Source organism: Etheostoma cragini, chromosome 4 (assembly GCF_013103735.1).
Source record: "Etheostoma cragini isolate CJK2018 chromosome 4, CSU_Ecrag_1.0, whole genome shotgun sequence".
Classification (NCBI taxonomy): domain Eukaryota; kingdom Metazoa; phylum Chordata; class Actinopteri; order Perciformes; family Percidae; genus Etheostoma; species Etheostoma cragini.
The window spans coordinates 24,040,189-24,065,084 of record NC_048410.1 but is presented as its reverse complement, the minus strand read 5'-3'; the positions used below and the strand labels follow the sequence as shown (position 1 = coordinate 24,065,084).

Here is a 24,896-nt window from a genome sequence, read left to right as displayed (position 1 = left end):
CTCGATCATTAGGAATAATATGATTTTTTTTTTTTTTTTTTTACTTTTTCAACAGTAGCATGGTGCATTTTTTCTGTATATGCCCCTCTGGTATAGGCTTTGTACATGTGTACATACTGGCGATCTACCTAGGTTCTTTAATGATAATAATTTAAAACAAAAAGGCTGAGTGCTCTTCTTGATTCTGAAGATCAGATCAGGCGTAAAGTTGGAGTGTTGCATAATTTCCTCCCAAAAAACTCGGGTCCTTGAATGCAGCATGACGTAGCAAGTCGGAAAGGAGGCGAGAGTGTGGACGTGCGCTTGTCCACCCGCCCCTTTACACTAACCTCCAACCTACAAAATGACTAACCTCTGCTAACGTTATTGCTTTGACTGTTTAAGCGGTGCTGGAGAAATACAGGGCTTACAACTACAAGAATTCGAAGTTGAGGTTTATTTTCTCTGCTGCTCGTTCTGGGGTCTGGGGTCTGGGGTTCTGGTTAACTCGCTACAAAGAGACTGACGTGACATTTACGTTAATTCATTCATCCACAACAACAATGGCAGCACAGGATTTTAATTTATTGCTTGCTACTGATTCATATAAGGTGAGTGGAGCCGTATTCTCGTCTGTGTCCCATTTGTTCTGTTTCGTCGGTTTTCCAGATTAAATGTGTTTATTTTGGGACACAGTTCGCTAACCTTAACGTACACCTTCCGTGCAGTGTTTCAGTTTCAAGACATCGGACATCACGAGTAACGTTAGCCGTCCCATTGTTGGTCAATATTATGTTTTGGCTGTGCTATAACTGTGTAACGTTGGCTAGCTTGTAACGTTAGTTGACCGTGTGTTAAAACTGAAAGGCACCAGCAGTAGTTATACCTAGCTAGCTAACGTTACACGGTAATAAGTGTAACGTTAACGCTATGCTCTTGTTCTTAGCTCTAGAGTCCCACCCGTACGCATTTAATCAAAGTTTTAATCCATGAAACCTTATCGGAGAACATATGACTGGGCAAGGAATGGGTATCTGTAAATTTAGACATTTTTACTGATGACAATGTAACGTAGCTAAGTTTTTTTTTTTTACTGTTCCTCACGTTTACCGTATTACTGAGTATAAATGCGTGTTTCTAAAACAGGATTTTGTCTAAAGTTGACCACATTTTCCAAGCGTGTTCTCAGCGTCAGTGTAAAATAGAAAAATACAGACTAGTTTTAATTTAGTCATATCTGCTCAAATAATCAATAAACAAGATAACTTGGTGTTAAATGCATGGCCAGATCTACCAGGAGCACGCGCAGGGGCTCAGAATGGCAAGGGGCCCTACGAATTAATCCTGTGACTCATAGCATTCTAATGCATACTCGGTGACATTGCAACATTGCAGTGGAGTTTCGTTTATCACAGAGCCCAACCTTTGAATGGCTAGTTGTAATATGCAATTTCACATTATGTTTACCCTTTTACTACCATAGCTGTGTCTAAAACGGTGGAAAAGCTGAAGCGGATAATAAATAAATATCATTCGAAAAGCTTAAAGACGAAACGTAAAGTCGGAGAAGATCTGAGGAAAGTCTTCAAGGCTAGTTATGATGCCTACATTGATTTTATGGTTTCCAGAACTGCACCTCAGCCTTATAATAGCAGGGGAAACCCTGAAACTGTCACTAGTGCATGCTTATGTAACAGAACATACTTGTTGACGTTAAAGTCATGGTGGAATCCTTGGCCAGTAATGCACGCCTTTTTTCCTATATTGCAGTTTAGTTTCGTTTCTCACGGAGCCCATCCTTTCATTGGCTGTTTAAGCTTTCAGTTTCATTTCACTCAATGCCTAACCTACATCCAGTTGGGAGTCAGTGCACTGCTTGGACAGGCTGTGTTTGTATCGTAGCTCATGCTCAGATCAGCAGAGATACATGTCAGATGTCGCTGTTGGATGTCAGTTTTAGCTATTTTTCACCACTTTTTTTGTTTGTTTCAGTTCTGGTTTCAGTTTTATTTAGATCATAATAACCCAGCTGGTGTTGGACAAGAAAACAAACGATAGAAAAGAAACCAGTGGAACCGGTATCATCCTCCCTCTTTTATAACTCTTAACAACTCCCTCTTAATCACCAGCATGTTGGGAAAGTAGAACATTTAAAGTACTTGTGTATGGAATGCTGTTTAATGCCGACATTTCAGCTGTTTTTGATGCTTATTTCCGGTGGGAGTTTTTTTACGTAGTTTTTATGCTTTCCCCCCCCCCCCAATGTTTTGTCACCTTGTTCAACATTTTCGTTCTCCCATATTTCTGATATAAAAAAAACCTTGGAAACAGGTCAAATTTGACCCCAGGAAAACTCACCGACTGGCCAATAGGAACATGCCCCCCCCCCCCCCTTGTCATTATTTTCACATCAAGAGAAAAATCCTGAGACAAGAGCAAGAAATTGCATCGAGAGCAAAGACTTAGGTTTTGAGAGTGAGACATTCTTTTCACACTGATAGCAAAACGTTTATATTTGAGAGTGTAAAAATATTTTGAGAAAGATTTTTTGTTTCTTCCTGAATTATTTTTTTTTACTTTATACAGTATTTTAAATGTTCTCTCATATTATTGTTTTTTGCTGCTGATAAGAATTTTTTCTCTAAAATATTTTTTCTCTCTCATAAAATGCTTTTTTGCTATCAGTGTGATCATTTTTTCCCCCTCTCAGATCATTTATTTTCCTGCATGTAATAACAAAACAAATCTAGCTCCAAAGCCACATACTTGAAATGGCATAGCTGGTTGAAAGCATCTTGTCATTTAACATTACTGTGTGCTATCATTGGTTGATGCATAGACTGTAGAAGTGAAGCCAAAACATCTAGATCGCCCCCAAGTGACTGGTCAGCATAGGTCATAAGCCCCGCCCACTTCATCCGAATCAGAATCTGCTTTATTTGCCAGGTATGAGGACACATGCAAGCAATTTTTCTTTAGAGCATCGTTAGTTGATGGGACATTGACCAAATAAAAAAATCTAAGTACACTTCAGTTACAATTCTTCCCAAAAATGGGATGTTCTGATGTTTGTTGAAGTCTTCATTGTTCTCATCAGTTTGGTTTATATTAGTTAGCCTATTTGATGCTATAAAAACGGGGTGAAACCTCATGGTCAGGAGGGTACATCTGCATTAACCGCAGCTCCACCGCTCGAACACTATCGCGCAGACTCTGGCTTCAAAATTACAAGATGGTGTCGCCGATACCCGGGATATTTTGGGCCGATGCCACCTACGTTAGTATTACCAGAACCACTAGCGTGTCCACTTTCAGCCTGCTATCCATGTTTGTTTTGGAGTATGTACAGCCCTTTACACTTCGGGGCCATTTAACATGTAACACACAAGGACTTAGGAGGTCTTGATCCAGGTGTGGCTGTGAACGTAGTATTAATTGCTTAAAGATTTGGCACTGAATTACAGTCTATCCTTTGAGTGGGGAAGAATAGAAAGGTTACAGTATAGGTATTAAGTAAAAGTTCTTCTGGATACATAAAGATAGTTTTAAAGAGTGTAACCCTCAAGAAAATGATTTTTAGATGCCATTTTAGATCATTTTTGACCTTTTAACTACCGTATGTGTCTGAAACGGTGGAAAAAGTAAAGCCGATAATAAATAACATTCCAAAAGCTTAAAGACAAAACATAAGAAGTCCACTAGGGATTGACTACAGCCATTAGATCTGAGGAAAGTCATGCAGTTAGTTTTGATTAATACATTGATTTCATGGTGCCCAATACTGCACCTCAGCCTCATAATAGCAGGGAAACCCTGCATATGTAATAGAACATAAATGTTGACGTGCAAGCCATGGTTTGGTTCATTGCAAAGTAATGCTTGGCCAGTAATGCAGTGGAGTTTCGTTTCTCAAGGAGTCCAACCTTTTATTGGCTGTTTAAGCTTTCAGTTTCATTTCAGTCAATTCCTAACATACATCCAGTTGTGAGTCAATGCACTGCTTGGGCAGGCTGTGTTGGTATAGTAGCTCATGCTCGGATCAGCAGAGATAAATGTCAGATGTCACTGTTAGATGTCATGCAAAGGTTTGCAATGCAGCCAAATGGCAAATGTCTGAATAATGACCACCCAGCCTTTTTATACCCACCAACCACCCATGAAAACAATTTCCTGACCCTGGAGTGCTGTAACTTAGCAGACAGGCACACTACTTCACAGAACCTTTTTTTTTTAATTATTATTTCTCTAAAAAATATGTGACATTGGGGCTGGGGGAGTTTGGCTGTAGCTCAGTTGGAGGGAGTTGGGTTGGGAATCGGAGGGTTGCTGTTAAAGTCCCCGTACAGACTGAATTACGGAGTTTGGACTGGTACTGCCAAGGTGCCCTTGAGCAAGGCAGTGAACAACCCCATCCGCTTAGGGCACCTGTTCAGAAGTTGCAGCTAGAGCTGGACGATAGGGAGAAAATCAGATATCACGATATTCTTGACTAAATACCCCAATGTCGATATTGCGGTGATATTCTAGTGATGACAGTTGGTGCTTTATCAAAGTGGACATAACGTCTAAGTGGGGAAAAAGGCAAATAATGGAACGGTTACACTAGTCTGTTAAGTTCAGAAAAGTACATCACTTTACTGTAATTCAATTGAATTTTACTTATATAGCGCTAAAACACAAGTTATCTCTTTGCGCTTTTCATAAAAGAGCAGGTCTAGACCTTACTCTGATGTTATTTACAGAAACCCATCAGGCCACAGAGGCAAGGAAAAACTTCCTTTAAGAGGCAGAAACTTCAAGCAGAACCATGGCTCAGGGTGGGCTGTCATCTGCCTCCACCAGTTGGGGGTGAGAGAAAGCGAGAGACAGACAGACAGACAGAGAGAGACATCGAGAATTGTAGCAGAGTGTCAAGCAGGAACATGGAGGAAGCAGGTGACTCCAACCACAGATCCAGAGCCAGAAACACCTGCAGGAAGCAATAGGAGGAGAGAGAAGAGAGGAGAGGGGCGAGAGAGCACAAAACTCTGGGGGGCAATTGAGCACAAGACTCTAGGAAAGGGAGAAGAGAAGAAGTTGAGTTAGTTACATGCATCAATGAAATGAGGTTGCATACAGATGGAGAGAAGGAGAAAGAGAGAAGTGCTCAGTGTATCATGGGAAGTCCCCCAGCACTCTAGGCCTATAGCGACGTGACTAAAGGATGGTTCAGGACTTTCCCGAGCCAGCCCTAACTATATAAGCTTTATCAAAGAGAAAAGTCTTAAGCCTACTCTTAAATGTGGAGACGGTGTCTGCCTCCCGAACCCAAACTGGAACCTGGTTCCGCAGGATAGCAGGCTGATAGCTGAACACTCTGGCTCCCGTTCTACTTTTAATGTATAATGTATAGGTGTAATGCAGCCTTTGTCATATCACAATATTACAATTTTCAAAATCTAAGATGATATCTAGTCTCATATCACAGTATTGATTTAATATCCATATGTTGCCCAGCCCTAGTTGCAGCCTACTCACTCTGACATCTATTTGTGCATGTAAAAGGACCGGAGTATGTGTGTATTTTAGGACTGTTTGTAATAACAGAGTGTTAATTGTAATGTCCCCACTATAAATACACAACATTTTTAAATTATGTGTCTAAACCTATACTTTTCTACCCTTTACCTACCTAATTAACCCTACTCACAGGACTAGTCTTGATGTTGCTTCCAGTAAAGCCACCGCATGTTGGAGTTTTCTGTGTTTGGTAACGTGAGTGTATTGAAAAGGAGAAGGAACTGAAATAGAAGGCAGGATGAGGCAGAAGAATGTAGAGTGCCTCTTGAAGCAATTTGTCTCAGTGACTGACTGGTTGTTGCTGTTGATTATTTGATTAGTGCTGCAGGAGCACAAAGAGAGACTTGTGCTTTAAGATGTCATCATTTCTCCCCACGCGGAACCAGTGCTTACTGTAAATGAACGCATCACTTTGAGCACACAGTCCTACACTTCTAGCTGGTTCTTAGTGTGCTTACTGGCTTTTCCTTTCATGCTACTTCACAATGCAACTCTGTCTCGCTTAATAAGATCAGAAATTGGTCATTTAACATTAGCCATACCAAGGATGATTATTAGAATTGCTGTACATTCTAACATGTTTTGTTTTTTGTGATTAACAATTGTTTTACATACAATTTGCAACATGAACAACTTGTGTCTTGTCTGTTTCTTCTTCTGTTTCAGATCACACACTACAAACAGTATCCTCCAAATGTCAGCAAAATCTACTCTTACTTTGAGTGCAGACGCAAGAAAGCCTCCCAGTTCAGTGAAGTGGTGTTCTTCGGTCTTCAGTATCTGTTGAAGAAGTACCTCATAGGTACATTCACATCCTCCCCTCTGATCTAAGAAATGGATTTACAGGAAAGAACAGATTCTTTTTTTTTTTCAGTAACTGCGTATTAATTGGCACTTTGGTGGTAAAGAGAAAATTGGAGAATGGAGGGCCTTGCAATAAAACTGATAAACACAGGAAGTGGTCAATAGTTGCATTACCTAAGTGAATACAGCGTGTGCTTCCTCTTAAGCAACAGTTTTGCTTTATTTGCAATCGTATCTCAAAAACATATGTCTTACAAGTAAATGCCAGGATATGGTGTTGGTGTAAGTCTTCGGATCAGAATAAAACATGTTTTGCTCTTGTTCATCGTACAGATATCACACACGGATGGCTAATGAAGAACTTTATACATTTTGCACTCTGCATCTCACGTCACATTTTCACTCACTGTGACCATAACTATCTTTACTAAACATATTGCCAAAATATATACAATAATGTCACAGTCAGTGGTCTTTTTTGCTAGCTAACCTCTGCTAAGTAAAATCACATAGACGGTACCTTAGAATTAGGGCTGCACAATTAATATAGTATCTGAAGTCTCTTTCACAAAATTCAGCCTTGGTGCAGAATTACGGCCACTAGAGCCAGTCCTACAATGAGATTTCCTTAGTATGTTCCATTTCTGATTGGGGGGGGGCATGGCCTTGACCAATTGCCACTTAGCTTGTTTAAAAGCCATGATCTCTTTCTCTCATGGGTGTGCCGAATTCTCTGGGCGGGCAAAGCAGAGAAAGGGGAGGAAACCTTGCTCCTTATGACCTCATAAGGGGCATTCCAGATCAGCCCAAATGAGCTTTCATGTTGTCAAAGGCAGAGCAGGATACCCAGGGCTCAGTTTACACCTATTGCCATTTCTAGCCACTGGGAGACCAAAGGCAGGCTGGGGGAACACATGTTAATATTAAAAAACCTCAAAGTGAAGTGTTCATGCCATGGGACCTTTTTCAGCATTTTGTATTCCCTGCATGTGACTGAGTCTGTAGCAGTTTCATTTTTGTTTGTTCTCCACAGGCCAAGTGGTGACCGAGGAGAAAATTCAGGAAGCCAAGCTCTTCTACCAGATGCACTTCAGACAGGCTGTGTTCGATGAGGAAAGCTGGAGGAAAATCCTTGAGGTATACAAAGAGACTTTGAGCGGTCAGTCTTGTCTCGACCGATTAATCATCCTACATTTCATTCAGTAAATGCGCTTGTTACTGTTTCAGAAACATGATGGGCGTCTTCCTATCCGGATTAAAGCTGTCCCTGAGGGTAGGATTATCCCGAGAGGCAACGTGCTCTTCACTGTGGAAAACACTGATCCCGAATTCTACTGGCTCACCAACTACATTGAGGTATACCCAGCAATGTGTTTTTTATTAGAGCCATGAAGAACTTGATTATAAGTAGACCTGCACAATTAATCGTTATAAAATCCCGATCTTGATTCACCCTGTTCACAATTAAATTTTTTATTGGCTTTTATTTTTTTAACATATTTTTTTTTAATTCTTTTTTTATGACTTATATTCTCAATTGATTTTATGAGCCGATTGCATCCCAAACGCTAATACAGGCTTGTAGTGATGAGCAATGTTCTGTAGGTGCCAAGAAAATCTGTTTGTTACTGCTAATTAGTTACTTTAGTCATTCTTCATGTGGTCAATAAGCATTACACTTCGTGAGGAAAAGAAATCATGGCAGAGACTCGTGATATCAATTCTAAGCTAAAAAAATCATGATTCATATTTTTCCCTGAATCATGCAGGCCTAATTATAAGGCAAATCCTATTTTAAGCCACTACATTATTTTGTCGCACGATTAAAGCACATTTTTAGTGATCACTCACTAGGTTGTGTGTTCTCTTTTCTCCCCACACCCACCTGCCGACTGCAGACCATGCTGGTCCAGATGTGGTATCCCATCACAGTGGCCACCATATCCAGGGAGTTTAAGAAGATCCTAGCCAAGCACCTGAAGGCCACCTCGGGGAGCCTGGAAGGTCTGGACCTGAAGCTGCATGACTTTGGCTACAGAGGAGTCTCCTCGCAGGAGGTCAGCATCCCTTTCTTTCCTCACTTTGATTTAATGAGAAATCCGCTTTGAGGTTGAGAAAGCTAATGGAGTTTCTCAATCTATTTCTGACTCTTGGCACTACTGATGCTGTACTGTATTATAAGCACTATCCTTGCAATTAAAGTCTTCACAATCACTGTAACTATGGCCAAGGATTTAGGAACATTTGTCGTGTAATTGGTTTGTTTTTCGACAGAAGATTGAAAATGGCATATCTCTAGCGGAGTCATGCTGATGTCATCACTGGTCACGTTACTGATTAAAGGAGCAAAGGTTAGATTAAGAGAACTCGGTGAAAGTCAAAGGGAAAGTCTTGTATAATAAGCGTAAAGCTGGAATGTGAGTTCAGCTTTTAATTTCTTTTACAATTGAGCCGCTGAGTAAATGTAGGTGTTTCATGGTAAGAGGATTCTCATAGGTCCCACCTTTTTAACCAGGCAACAGGAGTGTGTTAATGCAGGCCTTTAAAGCAACCATATTATGGTCATTTTCAGGTTCATAATTGTATTTTGTCGGTCAGCGCGCTGTACAGAGATAGACTCAGGCATGCTCACTAACTTTATAGATGAAACGGCGGTCAATATTTTATAAACGACACAAGAGTCAGTACTTTCCTGTGAACTGAAATGTCTTATATGCTTCAGTTCCAGAGCCTGGGTCAGTCCCAGGATTCTCCCTAAAAGGAAGTTTTTCCTCGCCACTGTTGCAATATGCTCGCTCTTTAGGGAATTACTAGAATTGTTTGGGACTTTACAGATAGAGTAGGTCTAGATCACACTCTATAATTTATAAAGTACCTTGAGAAACTCTTGTTAATATTTTATACTTTAAATAAAATTGAATTGAATAGTATGCTGGTCTGGCGTAAATGAATCCACAGAGAGCATCAGGATGTGATGACCAGTTATATACGTTGGCGGTTGCTGGAATCCTGAGCCTTTTGAGCTGTGCCTGGGTTTGTGCTGAACTCCCAGTAACATGATAACCGCAACGTGATTGATCATTTCCACCTCTCGTCTCCAGTCTGCAGCACTGGGTGGAGCAGCTCACATGGTAAACTTCTGCAGTACAGACACAGTCGCCGGGCTGCTGATGGCTCAGCGCTACTATGGCTGTCCCATGGCCGGCTTCTCCATTCCAGCAGCAGAGCACAGGTAGAAGACACACACGCAAACACACACACACACACACACACACACACACACACACACACACACTCCTTATCTCTTGCTCTCACGCTCTCTCTTGCTCTCTCTTTAGCTATCTCTCTCTCTTACACACACTTACCAACTCTTTCTCTCTCTCAATCACACACTCTCACACTCACACTCTCTCTCTCTCTCTCTATCTTTAGTTATCTCTTTCTCTTTCTCTTACACACACACTCACACACTCTCTACCTCTCTCACTCTCTCTCTTACTCACACACACATTTCATGTTGCTTTATTGGCATGACAAAAAATCCATCTATGTTGGCCAAACATTAAAGCAGTAAATACATCTGATATAATAATACAAGTAAACAGGATACTTATGATATAATTGTCGATACTAAACAAATGATGTGCATGTCCCTCATAGCGTACTTTGAAACAATAAAAAAGAATAGAAAAATAAAATAACATATAAACTTCTCTAGCCTTGTATTGTTCAGGTGAAGACATATTTAGCTGCTAGCCATGCCGTGCTTTTATCTTCCCCTAATAAAAAAGGAAGCCTTCAAACAGAGAAACGGCGATTGTGTAGAAGAAATTGCAATTAGAGAATTAAGTAATAATTTTTTCAAGCCTAGAACCAGTATTAATATCTCCTTCCTTCTTTCCTGCGAACAGCACCATCATCTCCTGGGGGCGGGGCCGGGAGAAGGAGGCGTTTGAGCGAGTCCTGGACCAGTTCTCCTCGGGACCCGTGTCCGTGGTCAGCGACAGCTACGACATCTTTAACGCCTGCAAACACATCTGGGGAGACAAGCTGAAGGAGCGAGTCATGGAGCGCAGTCAGGACTCGTGTCTGGTCATCCGGCCCGACTCCGGAGACCCCGCTGAGACTCTCATTGAGGTGAATAACTGCCAGCGTTGTTGTCACATAAAATATATCCAAAACTTTTTAAATCTTGGCAAATGAGTGGGATTTTTTTCTTTTACAACTACATTTTCTATATTTTCAACTAATCAACTGAATCTTCTTGGTTTAAACTGTTATTCCTTTATATTCTCGTTGGAAATAAAAGTGTATTTTAACTAGGGCTGCATGATTCGAGGGATGTATCTAATTGAGATAATCTTGACTGATATTGCAACTCAGATGGGATTCATGATATTGGAAGTAAAAAAAATAATTATACTATGATTTTTGCGAGGATCTGTAGTCTGTAGGATAAGATTTGTAGGCTGAGATGCCTCTGCAGCCCCACAATTCTACACTCAAAATGGTTTGACACATATTTTGCTTTTGACAAATCATGCACCTCAAATTCCCCCTCACAACACACACACACACACACACACACACCTGCAATTTGGATAACGCTGTAGTCCAGTGTTTCTCAAATGGGGGTACGCGTTCCCCTGGGGGTACTTTGAAGTACTGCAGGGGTACGTGAATCTTTTGCAAAACGCTCAAAATGTCATGCATAATTCCTTAAATGATTATGCTATAATAATGAATGATTTAAGTGATACTTTCGCTCTAGTCCATTATTCAGTTTAGATAAAATCGATAACCTTGATTGTGCAGCCCTAATTTTAACTCTATTTTTGATCGTGATCCTGTGTATTGATTACTAGTGGACCATTTGATTTAGATTAACTGAGGCTGTGAGATGTTCAGACTGCTCCAACTTAACATGGCTGATGTATGAATCCAACTCTAAAAATAAAATCATTGGACTGCCACTTGTAGGTCATCAAGATTCTGGAGGAGTGCTTTGGCTGCTCTCTGAACTCCATGGGATACAAGGTTCTGCCTTCCTACCTGCGGATTATTCAGGGAGACGGCATTGACCTGTGCTCAGTGGATGAGGTGAGAAAAAGTTTGGTTGTTGTACTTCGTTACTTCAGCTATTAGAGACATCCCTAACCAACCAAATTGAAGGGAAACTCACACCCCTACACTTGCTCTGTGTAATGGTGTTTTTCCACTGCATGGTACCTGCTCAACTTGCCTCGACTCTACTCGCTTTTTGGGGTTTTCCGTTACGGAAAAAAAATTACCTTCTAACAGGTACTTTTTATAGTACTACATAAGTTGAGGTTCCAAGCGAGCTGAGACAATACCAAAAGATGACGTGAAAACCTGCAGTGTGCTGTCACTATGACAACCAGCCACGCTCACCTCACACATGAGGCAGTAATAAATGGAAAAAAAGGGGATGGGACCCCGCGGTAAAGTAGAGCTGGTACTAGCAGTGGGTACGGACCATACGAGTCCAAGTGGTAATGTGCACAGCTCAGCAGCCAACACACAGACCAGGGACTACCGGGGACTCCTAAGATGAAAGGGAGACAGAGTAGGGACCCCCTTCTACTAATACTGTGTAAAATACAAATTAAACTGGGCCTACAATAACATGTAAGGAGGCCTAAAGCCTTTATACATACCTTTTTATACAATAATAAGGTATTAAAATAGTAATTATTGGTTACTTATTGTTAATGATAAACATACATGTAGCTGTTGACTGAACTGCTGGCTATTGGCTACCTTAGTGGCTAGCTTACCTATAGGCCAGTAGCCTTTAAATATTAATCTTTGCTAATAAAATGGTTGACTTGTGTTTATGTACTATGTGTGTGCGTGTGTGTGTCTCTCTCTCTCTCTATATATATATATATATATATATATATATATAAATAAATATATACACACACACACACATACTCTTGTAAGTACAAGAATTGTAGGTCCCCTATTAGGACCCCTTAAGGGTCCCAGATCCCCTGTTGAAGATCTCTGACAAAGACTACACCAATTGTCACTGTTTCACTTTCACAAGTCAATGACATGGAGCATTTGGTACGTTGGGTTGGTTGAAACCAGTCTGCTCACGTGGTGATAAACTGTGGCCGAGATCGTCACTTTGTCACCAGATCTAAGCACAGAAGTTAGTAGATAAAATCTAAGTCATACGAAGGATGGCCCAAACTGTTACAATCAAACAAATAAAATGTTGCATTTCCCTTTGAAGATGCATTAAAATGGTGGTCATTTTGATGATTTATGCTCTACTGAATATGCAAATATTAGTGTAATATTGGTGTACAGAGTGTTTGTGTCGTGGTCCATTGAACACTTATTAAAGTCAACCATAACCTTTAAAAACAGGCAGTTGCCTTGACCAGGAGACAGTAAGTTTTGTTGTCTTGCCTCAAGACGTTTAAAATAATAACTTCCCAGTAAATCACTGAATTCATTTCAGGCCTTGTTTCCTTTTGTGTCCTGTAGATTCTTCAGAAGCTGTGTGATGAAGGATGGAGTGCTGAGAACATCTTCTTTGGTTGTGGCAGTGCTCTGCTTCAGAAACTCAGCAGAGATACACTCAACTGTGCCTTCAAGTGCAGCTACGTGGAGACCAACGGCAAGGGGGTAGGTCGGGGGTTCCTGGCAGACCGATAAAGGATTTTCAAGGCCGATACTGTACAAACATTTGCTTATTTAAAAATCCAATATTCTGCTATATCGGCCAATCTTTATTTTAAAAGGAAATCCAGAAACCCGTAACAAAACAAAACGATTTCCCTGACATTAGTAATTTGTAGTTATTTATGAGTTCTCACTAAAATAGTATGATAATTATTTGTTAAACAGAGGAACATCAAAATATATTAAAGTTCTGATGAATAAAATTTAGAAAAATACAAACTTAAGATATGAAACTTGAAGTAATTTTGAACAAAAACAGAATAACAAAAAAATGCTCAGCTTTGCCAACAGGGACGTTGTAGAGCGCCCTGTCGAGGACAGTATATGCATTAAAATATAAAATTATATATTTTATATTAAAATTATATATTAAAATATGAAGTTTATGGAGTTGTCCATAATAACCCCCCCCCCCCCTACATGATGCTGGTGACATAAGAGGTCAAAGGATGCCGGGTGCATGTGGTTTGTGTACAGTAAAGAAAATGTCAGCCATGTGGGAGCATCACACCGCGTCAAAGAAAGAAACACCGCCACCAGCAAGACTCTGACCCTGAGAACCCCGATAACCAGAGTTCTGACAAAGGAACTAAATATTCCACGGACACTGCCAAAGCTAAATCGGAATCGGAAAAAGGGATTGTTGCCACAATAAGTTGCGCTTACGTGGAATTTGCCTTGGCGGTTGGTGCGTGCCTAAAGAAACAAGGGATTACTAACAAGGGGACGGAGTTCATCGTGTTAGCCGACGTCTTACTTCCCCAAATCTATCGTGGCCACACACATTCATGAGCTATGGTGTGAGTATGCTCAGCCTCACGGCACAGTGGTTTGACAAAGATTTTTATTGATAAAAGCAGTGTTAGGCTCCTAAGATAGAAATATAAAAAAATTACATTACAATCCAATACAGAGCTAAAGAGGGGATGCAGTGGTCTAGTGGTCTTCTCTCAGATCACTTAAATTACAATATCCTGAAAGGTTATGATGGAATTGTTGCCCAACAAAGTCAAAAGTAAAACACCTACTACAGCTTTAATGGTATGAAGTGTTACATCTGTAATGAACATTTTAATCAAAAACACATTTTGAAGAAAATGAATAAATAGGCCAAAGACATTTCCTTGTATGGTCCCTGTATATGATATACACAGAGACTGGGTTTTCAGTGTGTTCAGGAGCATTCGGAGCAGAAAGTACAACGCTGCTTTGTTTGGGCTATGTGTTCTTCCAGATGGACGTGTACAAACAACCAGTGACCGACCCAACCAAGGGCTCGAAGCGGGGTCAGTTATCCCTGAGGAGAAACTCTGATGGCTGCTTAGAGACAATAGAGAGAGGGGCAGGCAAGCCTGAGGAGGTTAGTGCCGACATTTTTATTTTATTTTATTTTGTACTATTATTGTGTGTGTTTGTACGGAGCCCCCCTGGGGTCACCTGAGAAAAGGAAAACTAAAATTTGTGTTAACAACATATCTTCGTTGTGGCGGGGATTTTAAAAGCCTAATAATGTGGTGGTTCCACCAGACCCGGGAACATTGGGAGATATTCGCTGAATTTGACAAAAAAGTGTATTGGATTAACATCCCCTGCCATCCGTCATCCTGGTGTACTTAATGACTCCTCTGTGGCTCTGGGCTCTCCAGGACCTGCTGGTGACTGTGTTTGAGAACGGCAGTCTGGTGCAGGACTACTCCCTGGAGGAGATCAGGAAGAACGCTCGGCTGCGGGACGAGGAGGTTCCCACCCTGCACAACCGTGAACAGGAGCCGCTGCACAATCACATCATCAACGGGATTCATTAGATCCCCCCCCAGAGCCCCTCAGCATCCCCAGAATACTGCACAGAGTTTTAAACCAGGCGCCCTGGCATGGAGACTGGCGCACCTATCTAAGTATAAACTGAACATGTTGAAGGGGAGTATAAGCGTTTTCTCCCAAGACACTAACCTTAACTATTACAAAATATAAAAACAATTTTATTGATTATAGTAATCTTCAACGATTAGGTGATAGCACCAGTGCTTGACATACATGATTTATGGTCAGTGACAGCCTCTTATGAGCAGAACAATATGCTGCTGCTGCAGCCCCACTTTCTGCTTTTGTGTTCAGGAAACACGAGCCATGTATAGTGTATAAATGAAGACATCACAACACGGACCAGTAGTGTAAACTAAGCACATAGTGCTGCGCTGTCAGGCCGGCTACACACTGGCTGCGTTGCTTGGCGGCTGCGTGGATTTTTTGATGCCCTACACACCAGAAACGTGTCTGACGCGGCACTGCTGCTGCTAGGTGACGTACGGGGAGGGCTATCTCGGGACATCGCGCCAACAGATTGGGATCACCCTTGTTCCACATATTGGGTGAGAGTGTTTCAACATGAACGTATAGGCTACTGATTTCATTAAAACAAGACAACGTAGGCGGTGTTGACGCCAATATAGGTCACAGAAGATTTCCTTCTGAATGACGGGTGCAATATTAGAAAATTGATTTTTATTTTTACATTTATATCTGAAATTATGTCAAAACCTAAAGACTTTCAAACGTCAACATGTTCTTTATTAAAACTTCAAAATAACATATATACATCTTTTCATTTTCTATTTTGCTTGGAAACGCTTCCGACGTGCCCGTGTGGAAAATAGGCGTTGGTTCTATTTCTAGCATGCATGCTCCAGCGGCGTGTGTCACGCAGGCAGTGTGTAAGCTCTAACCTGCCAACATGGAAGCTGAAATGAAAACGGACACGCCACGCAGCTGACACGCTCGCGCAACGCCTCCAGTGTGTAGCCGGCCTAACGTTGACCTACACACAAAAAAAAATCCAGAGAAGCCATAGCTGTTTGTGCTTCCTGATTTCTGAAGTCACACTGCAAACCCTAGTGTCTTTTATTGAGTGACACATAATACATTACCACATAAATAAGCATATGAATGGATTGTGTAAAATATGTACGCAAATGAACCAACAATTTGGTTCATTGACATAATTATGATTGAAGAAGTTGTTATTGTTATAATATTATTCCCCTGCCCTGTTATTTTTGTTAGTTGATTTTTATTCTACTACAGATTTTTTTTATTTCTGAGTGCCCTCATCATAAGTCAGCTTTTATTTCATAATTACATAAGAATCACAGTCACAGTAACTTTTTAGGACAGTGGTGATGTCACCGCCCTCTCTCTTTTCAGCCAATCACGTACCCCCTTCCTCTTTTAGCCCCTTAGCTAAAAGCTTCACTAACGCAACGATGCCAAAGTTGTTCTAAGTTGGCTAACTTACCGTGTACAAGGGAACACCATGTTAAACAAAATATGAAGCAATCGTCTGGAGGAGGACTTTAAGAGACCGGGGTCATGTGATTGGCTAAAAGGTGAGCAGGGGCGTGCAACCAGAGGCGTGCAACCTCATATATAGCAAGTGTCAGTCGATTTGCATAACATTTTTAGTTAAATGACATGGAATATTTGATTATGTCATCCCCGTCTTCAAATTATACCCTCAATTTTGAGTATTTATAATGATGGTCACAAATCATCCTATTAAATTATTTTTTTTCTAAGTCCATACGAACTTTTTTTTTTAACAAGTGGTAGTAATGTTGGAGCTTAAATACATATTTTTATATTTGTTTTTTTGTCATATAAAAGTAATTTATGGTGCTGTTGGATACATTAATACAGGTGCTGCTGCCCTTTGCGTACAGCCGATCAAACTTTAAAAAATGTTTTTGGATTTGGAACAAATATGGATAGAAGCAGAATATTCCATTCAATGAAAACCATGAGTTTTGGAAATGAGTGACACATTTCAAGTTATATTTGACTTTTGGACTTTACAACACTCTGGAATTTAGGAAACGTTGGATCACACGAGTCGAAAACCGCCCACCTCTGGATTCAGATTCTAAGAATAATAGAAAACTGATACTTTGAGTGTAGCCTAGTGTTTATCTACAGGTGTGCAGAAATACAGACTTTCAAACAGAAGCAACACACGTGCACATAAAAACATATGCTGTTCAGCTTTTTGCATTAAAATGTCAACATCATAAAGCAATCTTCAAACTAATGGTAAAACCCCATAACATTCACATAATTGATATTAACTAAGGCTGGAAATTAGATATCACCATATTTTTTTAACTAAATACATTGATGTTGACATCTCTACAATATTACAAGATGGACAATCGGTACCTTCAGTAAATATTTTTTTACAATTAGATTTTAGATGAATAATCATCAATAATGTGATAAACTTTGAAATGATAGAGAAAGCTCATATTTACATGCACGCACAGAAATGGCGTGATAAATAAAATTCAAATGATATACCCTCAAATTGTTTCACAGATGTTGTGAAAAAAGGCAGTTAGCTTGTTATTGTCAATATAGACAACGTAACTGTGTGTTACGATATCTTGATATATGATTTCATCACGACGTGATTCCATTGAAAGATGATAAATATTAGGGGTGGGAATCACCAGATGCCTCGGGATGGGACATCATCACGATTGTTGCGATTTTAAACATATTGCAATATTCTGCGATATATTGCAATTTGTAACCTTATTTCAACTTTTAATTTTTCCCAATTTCAAATGATGTCCCCAAAAGGAACCTTTGTCAACATGTGTTTTATCTAAAAACAAATATTTCTTTGTTTCCTCATATCACACAATGGTACAAAGTGACCAATACATATCAAATAAAAGATTCATACTTGGCTTCTGTGTATCAATACAGTAATGCCACTAAAAATATTGCAATACTATGCTGTATCAATTTTTTTTCCTACCCCTACAAATTATCATATTGAATTATTGCCTAGCCCTAATATTGAGATAATGCATTGATATATGTATGCAAATGACATATGGTGTATATGTGACGATGCAGAGGGTTGCTAGTCATTTTAACACCAAGAAGTTGGGCATTTTCCTCTTTGAACTTTCCAACCAAAATGAATCCAGTTCTGTTTTTGTGCACGGTTCAAATGTAGTTTAATATACTGGCAAACATTCACTCTGATACTCTCCAACACACTGCATTCCACCTGTTGTCTTATCATTAGGGATGCACCAAATCCAGATTTTTGGAGTTCGGCTGAATACCGGATCCACTGGTTAAGATTCTGCCCAATACCGAATCCTCCTCCCATCCTCACTTCGATACCGCAGTAACCACATTAACAAAGTAAACAACGTCCTGTGCTGTGACTCTCCTTCCAATGGCGTACGTGACGTGATTCCTTCATGCACAACTTGTATTCTTCCAGATGTTTCATACCAAATGTTGTAACCGCGACGATGTCGTGTATTGTTTAGGATCCTCGCCGCCACGGGACAAATCGGCATCGCAAGTTGAACCTGTACGGCCTTCTTTTGACCAAAAGTACTGCCAAACATCACTTCTGCTCACGAGTTTCGTCTTTGCTTTCTCCCAGCCTGCTGCAGTGTTTCTCAAATGGTGGTGCGTGAACCCCTAGGGTAACGGTGTTGTTTAGTAAATCTGTCATTGACAGCTCTTTATTGCATACCTTTCATCCTTTTTTTTAATGTTTTGAGCTGGGGGTTCTTGGCGTTTGAGAACCACTGGCCTGCTGCATTGAACGTTCCAGCTGTGTGTAAACACCTTCACCCACCGGCGTAGCGCGCGCAGTCCTGGATTCAGTGCATCCCTGCTTATCATGAAGCCTTTATGTACCAGCCTTCCCTCAACCTGCTTTGTTTACCTTAGTTAGAAGTATTTTATTTCCCAGAATGCCTTTCAACAACCTCTACACAAGGGGCATTATTGCTTCGAATAGGAGCATTCAGACTGATGGTGAAGGGCAGGCCAGCTATGTCAGTCACAACAGATGCAAGTCATCTCCAGAGGTGCTGACTAATGAAGAGACCTGCTGTTCTGCTGCATTGAACCAATGACTCCAAACCTACTGTTGCTTCTTTATTTCATCTTGTTCATTGTAGGTTTGTAGGTGTAAGTCCTTCTGACTCTCTTCATGCCTCTTCATTTTTCTTTTATATACTGAGCCTGTTTGCATTGGGTTTTCTTGTTGATTTTGATTGCTCTATAGGGATTAGTGATGAAACACTGGACAACACACGGTTTCACCACTAATTGTATATTTAATTAGATTTTGTGAATATACTTTTGAAAATGTATTTGTTTTACCTTTTTTAGTGTTCTGTATCTTTTCTGAGATTTTGATCCTGTTTTAAAAACTGACTTTTGGTAAGATTAAAAAAAAAAGGTGTCCCACTTTCATACTGTGGTGAGTTATTTCAACTAAAACACATGCAAAGTTGTGTATAATACTACACTGGCACAGACTGTGTTATGTTAAAAGGTAATAATGTTTATTTATTTTTTAACCTGGACCCAATTTCTCCATGGATTTGTGTCTAGACTGATGTGACCAAAAATCTAGGAACTTGTCCAGTATTGAGCGAGATCGCAACAGGCCGACGCAATCCAAGCTTCAGTGTAACCTAATGGGGCGATTGTGAACCCTAGACTTTTGTCAACTTAAATTTCCACGTTGTTGAAATCATTGAAATATAAAGCCATGACATCATTAGGGCAGTGGTGGCCTAGAGGTTAAGAAGCGAGCTTGGGAACTGGACGATAAAATATGGAGGGAAAAGTGAAAGAGTCTCTACCTCATTACATCATCATCGTCGCCCTTGGGCAAGGCACTTCACTTTACTCCAGTGGAGTAGCTCAGTGGCAGCAAGTCCGATCAAACTGTGGTTGTACGGGGAAGCTTTTATGTAGGAATGTGTAACTGTGTGTAGGTCGTTGCAAATGATGTTCTCAATCGACTTCCCTGGATAAATAAAGGTTAAAAACTGTCTGTAGCCCACTTCAAAACAACAGACTCCCACAGCCCCTTTTTCCAACTCTGTTTCACTCTCCACACCGCTGTCTTTGGACAGTTATGAGATCGAGAATGCTGTGAGAGCAACTATCTGAAACTGTTAGTGGAAAAATCACTATTAGTGGGAAAATAGGCTGCACAATTTGCCCATTTGGTCTCATTGCAGCTTGGTTCGCATCATCCTTATTTTAATTCCACTAGATGGCGCTTTGTGTTTAACAAAGTGTTGAAAGAAAACTGGCTATTTCTTATTCCCATGACAAATTCTAATGACAACAAAACTGTCGACCTACTAGAGCTGGGCAATATATATCGATATCATGATATGAGACTATATATCATCCTATATGAATAACGTAATATTATAAGGGCAAGTGTTGTCTTTCCCTGGCATTACAGTAGTGATGTCATATTCTGAATTTACCAGACTGTAGTATTATTTGCATTAACCCACTTAGTCATTATATCCACATTACTGATGATTTTTTATCAAAAATCTCATTGTGTAAATATTTTTGTGAAAGCACCAATAGTCAACACTACAATATCAGTATTGATATCTAGGTAGTTGTATGCAAATATCGTGATATTTGATTTTCGCAGACAGCATTGCGTCTTGCAGCTGTTTTAACTGCATTGTTTCCGTTTTCTACAAACACGTAGGCATATGCATAAGAATAATTTGAAATATTCTATAACAAGTCAGGGTGAGGCATCAGTGTTATCTTGATAGATGTGAAATTCTGCAAGCGTACAGCTCTGTGTTTTGGTGGAACGTGTACGTTCAAATTGTTGTTGTGCAACAGAAAACCCAGATTGGACAGATAGTCTAGCTAGTTGTCTGGATTTACCGTGCAGAGATCTGAGGACCAGGTAACCATGGTCCTCAGAAATCCACCGGAGGTTAGAACGCCAACACAAAGAGGACGGAAACAGATGAAATGAGGGACATCCGGAGGAACTTCTGACGGCCCTGGAGCAATCCCGGAGGTGGAACGTTGTGTACATAGACTACCGTGTCCCAATACACAGGCTTTCTGAGGTTAGGCATCAGAAGCTCAGCGGCCTGTATGAGAAGCTGAAATAACCCACCAGCAGCAGACACGCTTGGCAAATTGGATGGCTATTTCTTTCTTTCTTTTGGACATATACCTTTATTTGTATAGGACAGCTGAAGACATGAAAGAGGAGAGGGAGGGGGAATGAATTGCAGCAAAGGGCCGCTGCACTGAGACGTAGACCTCTACATATGGGCATGTGCTCTAACAGGCGTTATGTACACCTCCAGTTTACATGCTGAAGCTACATACATCATTAATGTAGCATAATAAGTCATAGTAAAAATTATGTTGACCATGCAATTCTTTATTTGTTCTTTACATTATTTTTAACCTTTTTTTAAAACTTGCATGCTATGCACCAGTTTCATAAAGACACCCCTTTATCTGCCATACAATCATTAGCCTCTTTCCAACCAAGTATTACAGGAACATAGTTACAGTCCACTTCTAAACAGTTCTACTAACTACTCTTCCCCAAAACATTCACACTGGCCAAGGGGTCATAGGAAGAGGTAGGATGGGTAAGGGAGTGACGCAAGCACGGCAACGGTCTTCATTGCGTCGTCACTTGACTTTAGCGCCATGCACAACAACTAACCATGGAGACAGTAGACGGAGGCTCCAGCGTAATATGATGCTAATCAACATCATGGAAGAAGATAGAAGAGCAGAGGAAAAACGAGACGGCGGTCTGTCTTATGAGTCAGCATGCTCTACGTAGGCCAACTGCAACAGACAGTGAAGAATATGTACTGTACGTTTCTATGTCACTATGGGTTGCTATGTGGAAAAGGGAAGAGACCCTGAAGCAGTAGTAACAGGAACTGCAGTCAGAGGAACTTAATAGTCCCCAAATTGGTCCAGTGGGAACATGAGAAAAAAAGTGTTGTCGGAACGTTATGTTCTAGGAACGGCAAAAATCCGACCAATCTGTAAAAGGAAATAATATACAATGACACTCTTTGTTCATGAAACATGCTCAATCCTACACATTTATGTTATGAAGTTTGAAAAGAATCTTCAAAGCAACCAACCTGAATTTGAGAAGATGGAGTTTCTGCCTTTAGCTTCCCTCGTGTTAGATTTAGATTTTGACAGTACAAGGCCCGTCTGGTTGTTTTCACTCATGAACAAATTTTTGTGTAATGAGCTTTTTGTCCAGGTGTGAAGAACTACTGCGATACAAAAAGGAGTAGGCGACCCAGAAATTGACTCAAAGTTTCCAGTCACCCAAATTCTGTGAAATAAATAAATCAATGGTATATCTGTGGCATCACGGGGGTGCAGTGGTCAGCACTGTTGCCTTACAGCTACTTTGTATGTATCGACAATGTTTCATTTCATTGGATTGCTCCGGTGCCACCGCGTCACATACTGGACAGTTGTGTTGAAAATATTAGCATCCAACATCACTAACCTCATAAATCATATTTTTTGGTAGAAGTGACATTACACAACAACTAAATATTAGTGCAGTGATTTAAAGGAAAGCAAACCCTTGAGACATTTCTTTAGTTTACAAAGTAAATATAAGTGTATGAGTTCTTCCTTATCAGTAAAGGTAGAACACAAACTTGATCTATTTTGGTCATGTTGTGATTTGCGCTATGGAGGAAGGTCTGGCTATACAAGACTACCTCACAGCAGTGTGTGTGTGTGTGTGTGCATGTTTGTAGTGAGGAATGATAAAGGTTTAGAGGTAAATGACTTCTTCATTTTGCATTAATTTTAAAACCGTACATCAGAATGCTCTGAAACTACCTGAGGGACACACTGGATAGGTGATGTCTCCCCCAGACTTGGAATGAAGCTGGAATAACATCAAGATTCCTTTTAAGAGTAGCCTGAAAAAGAGACAAATATGCCTTTAACACCCTGAAAAAATGTCAATATAGCTTTACTCTCAAGGCTAATATATCTTGATTTTTAAGGTCTTAATTTTAAACCGTACATCAGAATGCTCTGCAATTACCTGAGAGACACACTGGATAGGTTATGTGTCCCCCAGACTTGGAATGAAGCTGGCAAAACATCAGGATTCCTTTTAAGAGTAGCCTGAAAAAGAGACAAATATGCCTTTAACAGCCTGAAAAAATGTCAATATAGCTTTACTCTCAAGGTCAATATAGCTTGATTTTTAAGGTCTTCATTTTAAAACGGTACATCAGAATGCTCTGCAATTACCTGAGATACACACTGGATAGGTGATGTCTCCCCCAGACTTGGAATGAAGCTGGAATAACGTCAGGATTCCTTTTAAGTTTAGCCAGAAAAAGAGACAAATATGCCTTTAACAGCCAGAAAAAATGTCAATGTAGCTTTGCTCTCAAGGTCAAAATAACTTTACTTTTAAGGCCTTAATTTTCAAACCGTACATCAGAATGCTCTGGAATTACTGGAGGGACACACTGGGTAGGTGATGTTTCCCCCAGACTTGGAATGAAGTTGGTGTAACGTCAGGATTCCTTTTTAGAGTAGGCTGAAAAAGAGACAAATATGCCTTTAACACCATGAAAAAATGTCAATATAGCTTTACTCTCAAGGACAATATAGCTTGATTTTTAACGTCTTCATTTTAAAACCGTACATCAGAAAAACCGTACATCAGAATGCTATGCAATTACCTGAGAGAAACACTGGATAGGTGATGTTTCCCCCAGACTTGGAATGAAGCTGGCATAACGTCAGGATTCCTTTTAAGAGTAGCCTGAAAAAGAGACAAATATGCCTTTAACAGCCTGAAAAAATGTCAATATAACTTTGCTCTCAAGGTCAAAATAACTTTACTTTTAAGGCCTTAATTTTCAAACCGTACATCAGAATGCTCTGGAATTACCTGAGGGACACACTGGGTAGGTGATGTTTCCCCCAGACTTGGAATGAATCTGGCAAAACGTCAGGATTCCTTTTTAGAGTAGCCTGACAAAGAGAAAAATATGCCTTTAACACCCTGAATAAATGTCAATATAGCTTCACTCTCAAGGCTAATATCGCTTGATTTTTAAGGTAGCTTTACTCTCAAGGTCAAAATAGCTTGATTTTTAAGGTCTTCATTTTAAAACCGTACATCAGAAAAACCGTACATCAGAATGCTCTTCAATATATTGACAGGTTGTCTGCTTTTCAATATAATTTTCTTCAGAATTGTCAAAATTGAAACTTTTTTATTGGCTTTTTGAAAACATATGCTGCTCCCCCCCCCCGTGATGTTTTAGTCACGTTTTTAAATGGACTTTTTGAATGCTATAAAATTGAACAAAACATCCAAATTTAAAGAAAGCAGTGTGCTGATCATTATGTGGAACAATCCGCGTTATTTTTTTGAAATTTTGGTTGAAAGACACTTTCATGATATAGATTTCTTTTTTTCAAAATGGGTCAAATTTGACCCGGGGACAACACAAAGGTTAAGTTCTAAGAAATAAGCTCCAATAATTGTCAAAAATAGAATTTCCATTTTTTTTTAAACCTTTTTCAAATTTATAAAATTACTATATTATGATAAATGTGATCTCACAGGGGTAACTGGCAAATATGAACCATAAATGATGTATATACTGTATATAATTGGTAATTGAGCTAAAGGAAACATCTATTAAGAATTTTTACATAAATTTTTATGGCTGTATGGGTTTAAAAACCTGATTACGAACATTGGCTGGGTAACAAAAATATGAACACAACACAAGGGTTAAGTAGGCCTACATTTAATATCAGAATGAGACTGGAGTACAGCACATATTTTTCTAAAAGGTGACATTAACGTCTGCCAGTCGTTTTCTGGTAAGATACTAGTACATGTATTCAAGTATTGTTTTCAAGTATACTAGATTGAAGCTGACTCTACATGGACAAAGTTGTGGAGGTTTTCGTCG

General features: G+C 39.9%; 1 protein-coding gene across 1 annotated transcript; it reads left to right on the top strand.

Annotated features, from left to right (window-relative positions):
- Nucleotides 1-280: 280 nt before the first annotated feature.
- nampt2 (nicotinamide phosphoribosyltransferase 2) lies at nucleotides 281-16,078 on the top strand. The gene is made up of 11 exons (XM_034868970.1): nucleotides 281-590; nucleotides 6,205-6,340; nucleotides 7,376-7,479; nucleotides 7,570-7,698; nucleotides 8,241-8,399; nucleotides 9,444-9,574; nucleotides 10,254-10,479; nucleotides 11,323-11,442; nucleotides 12,865-13,005; nucleotides 14,297-14,422; nucleotides 14,709-16,078. Exons 1-11 carry the CDS (start codon nucleotides 543-545, stop codon nucleotides 14,865-14,867), a joined length of 1,479 nt encoding a protein of 492 aa, XP_034724861.1. The 5' UTR covers nucleotides 281-542; the 3' UTR covers nucleotides 14,868-16,078.
- Nucleotides 16,079-24,896: the final 8,818 nt, after the last annotated feature.